The sequence below is a fragment of the Prunus dulcis genome, unplaced genomic scaffold (genome assembly GCF_902201215.1).
Source record: "Prunus dulcis unplaced genomic scaffold, ALMONDv2, whole genome shotgun sequence".
NCBI classification, from domain to species: domain Eukaryota; kingdom Viridiplantae; phylum Streptophyta; class Magnoliopsida; order Rosales; family Rosaceae; genus Prunus; species Prunus dulcis.
The window spans coordinates 9,351-14,982 of record NW_023010144.1 but is presented as its reverse complement, the minus strand read 5'-3'; the positions used below and the strand labels follow the sequence as shown (position 1 = coordinate 14,982).

General features: G+C 34.9%; 1 protein-coding gene across 1 annotated transcript; it reads left to right on the top strand.

Moving 5' to 3' along the window:
- Positions 1-3,790: 3,790 nt before the first annotated feature.
- On the top strand, positions 3,791-5,370 carry LOC117613018 (RING-H2 finger protein ATL54-like). The gene has a single exon (XM_034341662.1). It carries the CDS (start codon positions 3,944-3,946, stop codon positions 5,081-5,083), a length of 1,140 nt encoding a protein of 379 aa, XP_034197553.1. The 5' UTR covers positions 3,791-3,943; the 3' UTR covers positions 5,084-5,370.
- The last annotated feature ends 262 nt before the right edge of the window (positions 5,371-5,632 follow it).

Below are 5,632 nucleotides of genomic sequence, written 5' to 3'. Positions count from 1 at the left end.
GTATGAGTTAGATTTAATTTAGGTATTTGCATATTAGATTAATTTGGAATCCTCGTGGGAACAATACTTGGACTCGTCAAACGCCGTACTACATCAATCTTGTGCACTTGCAAGGACAGACCACGGACTTATTTGACAGTACCTACTGCTAAAATATGAATATGGTTTGAATATTTTAGGTTAAGTTTATTCTTCTCCATAAGGAGGTATATATAAGAGTTGATAGGGTGTTATACAAGGAATTAGATACAGTAAAGAATTAGGAAAGTATCTTCTAATTATACAATGATTTATCAACTATATGAAAATAGGAAAGTAAATCCCTTAATTAATCAAGGAAGTAAATCTCCTTGATTAATTAGGAGACTCACGTCAACACTCCTCCTCAAGTTGGTGCATATACGTCACCAATGCCCAACTTGGTAAGTGAGTCATAAAATACTCTTCCACAAACAACTTTGGTTAAGATATCTGCCAACTGATCTTCTAAGGAAAACTATGGTCTGAGTGCCTGAAAAGGACTTAGATACAGGTATTATCATCTAAAGAATCGAAAGAATCTGTTGAATGCATTGAAATCTAATTTGGATTGCTTGTGGTTGATTCCAAAACCCTAGACCTTCATCATTGTTTTTCAACCTTAAAATGTAACCTTTTTATTCTCAATTGCTTTTATTAATTTCATTGTTTGTTTCATAAACTTTCACAATAACAATCTCTACAAATTTACTTGCGTATCAGTTAGATTTAATTTAGGTATTTGCATATTAGATTAATTTGGAATCCTCGTGGGAACGATACTTGAACTCGTCAAACGCTATACTACATCAATCTTGTGCACTTGCAAGGACAGACCACAGACTTATTTGACTGTACCTACTGCTAAAATATGAATATGGTTTGAATACTTTAGGTGCTATACAAGGAATTAGATACAGTAAAGAATTAGGAAAGTGTAAATATGAAGCTGTAAATATGAAGATCTGAATATGAAGCTGTAAATATGAGGAATTTGATATATGGTTTGGGTGTGAAGAAATTTGATATGAGGATTTAGGGTTTGTGTTTGAAGAAATTTGATATGAGGATTTAGGGTTTGTGTTTGAAGAAAATTTGATATGAGAATTTAGAGACAACCGAGGATCGATTGCTCTGATACCATGCTAAAATATGAATATGGTTTGAATACTTTATGTTAACTTTATTCTTCTCCATGAAGAGGTCTATATAAGAGTTTATAGGGTGCTATACAAGGAATTAGATACAGTAAAGAATTAGGAAAGTATCTCCTAATTATACAATGATTTATCAACTATATAAAAATAGAAAAGTAAATCCCTTAATTAATCAAGGAAGTAAATCGCCTTGATTAATTAGGAGACTCACGTCAACACGTACGTAGTGATGGGATGTTGTTTTAAGGGTTTTGTGGTTGGGTTTTAGGTTTGTCTGTTTTGTATAAGTTGTTTAACTTTTCTATTTAGTCAATAGCATGGATGATACTCTTTTCTACCATAGGGTTCTGTTTTCTCTGAGAAGGTTTGAACGAGGTCGCCGTCGTTAACATGCTAGTTCTTACCATGTAATGTTCCTTTGAGTTTAAAAAATACCATCTTTCCTATAAGTAAAAAAATAAGAATCACACCACCAATAAACTCAGTCACATGACTTTCCTTTGAATGTATTTTTTATCAACAAAAAGTATACTGGGAATTTGTTGGAAGTTTTCCGAGCAAAAAAAGGAAAAATAACTTTCATAATTATTTAAATTTTTGTCCGATAATTGGTGCCGCATTCATAATTATTTTTGTTTTTACCAGTAAACTTGCAACAAATTTATAGTGTACTTTGTTGATTGAAAATTTAGTCAATTGCAGTTTAACCATCCTTGCAAAGTGCAAGCAACCTTTTCTGAAGATGAAAATTTTATCCTTGTCATTGTTCTTTGAATCACAACAGAACTTGCCTCTCTCCGTTTTTTGTTTTTGTTTTTGTTTTTTTTGTTCGATAAATTTATCATACTCCCTATCAATATTTTCACATGGCCCAATGGATATTAAAGTACCCTTCTGAATTAGTATCCTAATATTCAGGTGATAAATGGCTTGGCCTGCATGCAGGTTAAAATGGATGTTGGGATCCATATTATCACTAATGCTGCCTTGTTGGGCCCAGAATTGGCAGAATTGGGGAAAACTGAAGAGGATTGAAGGTACGCAAAATCTCCTTCATTTGATCAAAGTCACATATAAATTATAAATTAGAATACAGGATCCCTGATAATAAAAAATTAAAAAAAAGGAAATTCTTTATGTACATAGGAAAGGCAGAAATTGTAATGGTATGTGGTCGTCTTAGAGTGGCCTTATATAGTGTAAAATAACTAAACGCTATTCTAAAAGGGTCTGGAAAAATTCTCCTAAAGCAAAACAAAATCCTAAACAATTAAGGAAACAAACTAGGAAAGAATCCTTATTTGACTTGGAAACACGTCAGCCAACTTTCACTCATATTTTGGGGTAGTTTTACTTCCTTGAAAATTCTGAAAAAATATGATAAACATAGCTTGATCTCTAAGCTTTCCAAGCATATGTTACACGACACTATAAAAAATGGGAAAAGTGTTCAACTCTTCAATCTTCACAGCAGTGCAGTTTTGAAGGGATTTCACTTAGGCTGTCGTGACTTGCAAGTCCTGAGCAATTGGTTTGATAGAAAATTATGAAACTTTGACACAATGATATTCAATGTCTTATATTTCTTCTCCAATTAGCCTTGCGCTAAAAGTCATTTGAAAAGTTGATTTTCAATCAAAATCCTTCCAAGAGCACAGAATAACTAAAAATAAGAAAAGTAAGTTAATAATGCTCTTTTTAATTAACTTCACCTACAAAATGCACTTATCAGTGGAAAACCATGAAGACGAGTGTAGGGTATGGACCAATTTAAGGTAGTGGTGGGAAGGAGATATATTGATGAGTACGACAACGGTGAGAGCGGCTTCAACCCAAAGAGTGAGAGGAGCATGGCTTTGATGGAGGAGAATGCAAGTGATAATACGTAGCAATGTGACGATGCGCGTTCAGCTTCAACCATGCCGTTTTGTTGAGGAGTATGAGGACAAAACATGAGTTATTTTATCATAGTTTGACATCAAAATTTTTGCAGAGTTCCATCCAATATTATATAAGATTGCTTTTGCCCTTCCATAAATTAGATTAACTTAGAATAGTTTATCGCTTGTATATAAAAAAAAAATACTGTCATCTATTGGATGTGTAATTACTAATCAAATGTAACCTTAATGATTAATATTATATTGGGCTAGGCTCAACTTGCTGAATCTCAAACCGCGGCCATGAAGTTCGAAGGCGGCGACAAGTCAACAGCAAGGTAGAACGAGTCAGGGCATATGCTAATCCACAATAGTTCTCCATCATTAATTCCATTTCTTATATGCATCACTGTTATTAAGTTAAAACTACACAAAAACAATCTATAAATTTAAGATTGTTGGTAAAAAAAAAAAATCTCACAGAAAGAAATTCTCAAGATGCATTTTCAATTTTCTGATATACAGTTTCTAACCAAAGGTAGGCTTACAATCTTATTTATTTATTGCTTTTTGAACACGGGTTTCCTTTTTTTGAAAATTAAATAGAGTTTTTTTTATTAATAATTTAAAGGGAGTTTGTGAAATATATCACCGAAAGAGGGTTTAACGTCTCAAGTCTTCTCATCCATTGTTCATATTCAAAGATGACATTTGAAAGTTTTAATAGAACAAGCTGTCTGAATTCAACTTAGTGCAACGTCTCTTCTTTTCACCAACCAGAAACCTCTCTCTCTCTCTCTCTCTCTCTCTCTCTCTCTCTCTCTCTCTGGTTTTGGATGGTGTTTTTTCTTATCTTTGCGACACCACCTCTCTTCCTCAGTTATTGCTATGGAATTCCACCACAGAAAGCTGTTAAAAGGATCAGAGAACTTTCCAAGCGTCTGCCAATCATTCTGTGATTCAGAAAAAAATGATTCTGGAATTTGTTTGCCATCATGTTTGACTTTATGTCCTAACATCTGCCACCATTCTATCATATCTGGATATGATGAAACAAAAAAATCCAATAATTCCTACACCTTCGTGGCTGTTGGATCGTCTTTGATTGTAGCCACTTTTCTTCTTGTTGGTTTGTATGTTTTCTATGTAAAGTACTATTCAACCAGGAGAAGATCACAACCACAACAGCAACCTTTATCAGAGGAGACCCATGATGACTATATAGATGAAGATCATGGGCCGGTGCTTGACCACCCCATCTGGTACATCAACACCATCGGTCTCCAGCAATCGATTATCAGTTCGATCACGGTATGTCAGTACAAGAGAGGTAATGGTCTTGTTGAAGGTACAGAGTGTTCTGTGTGCTTGAGTGAGTTTCAAGAAGATGAGACTTTGAGGCTTTTGCCTAAATGCAATCATGCTTTTCATGTTCCTTGTATTGATACATGGCTTAGATCCCATACCAACTGCCCCATGTGTCGGGCACCGATCGTCCAACCCTTGGCAACCCCTGCACCAGAACCAAATCTTGCTGTCAGTTCAATTCCAGAAGAAGAAACCCAGGTGGAGATTTCGGAAAATATTGGTGAATCTAGTGAAGAAATGGGAGAGGAAATTTGTGAGATTAGAATTGAAACAGAGGAAAACAGAGAGGTGATTGGAAAGGAGAGAGATGAAATCCCAATTGAAGAGGTGAATGGACTAGTGGAGCCAAGAAGGTCGGTTTCCATGGATTGTTTATCAGCTTCAAAGATCAGTCTGGAGCTTTCTAATCTCCCTGCAGTGAAATCTGAAAGGAATTCAAATACCAAATTGGTTGCGGTAAATAAATTAAACAGGGAAATTGTTCCCAGGAAGACTGGTGGAAATCAGAAGTTGCAAAAACAGAAGGGCAGTTCTTCAAAAGGGAGGTCTCTGCAAAATGTTCCTCTTACTATGAAGAGGTCATCTTCCTGCAATGGGAAAGTCTTGTTCTGCAGGGATGTTCAAAACAGTGAATCAGTTTCCCAATTGAGGAGCTTTTGATCTCAATTTTCTTTTTGTCATGTTTTGACCCTCTTTTCCTTGTCAGGTAAAGCATATAAAAACCTGGTATGTAGTTCTGAACTCTCAGCAATCTGAGAGTGTTTTTTTTTTTTTTTTCTCTCTTACTTTATCAAATTACACACTTCAATAAATTCCTGTTTGTTCTAAAGTTTATGTCAGAACTAGAAAATTGAGGCTGGCCCAAAAGGGGATTCACAGCTTTTAAATGTAGTATCTGAAAAGAATCAATCAATTGTTGATGAAACCTTTTTTTCTTTTGAACTAAAGATGACGAGATTTCGTGGTTTCTAAGATAACTATCAACTTTGGATATTGGAGTCAAAAAGCCATATTGCAGCAAAGTAGAATGATCATTAATGTGTTGATTATCGTTTGTTTATATCTTTCCGTTGAATGCTTAGGTATTGCTGCAAGCTGCTGCTTCCTTCAATTTTGCAGCTCAAACTAAAGTTTTCACTTGTAGATTGATTTTGTTAGAATTCATCCCATTTCATGTTCGATAGCTTCTGAGTTCAGGTTTATGGGAAG

Excerpts from the sequence above, each read along its gene's own strand:
- LOC117613018 (XM_034341662.1), top strand. The coding sequence starts at position 3,944 with ATGGAATTCCACCACAGAAAGCTGTTAAAAGGATCAGAGAACTTTCCA.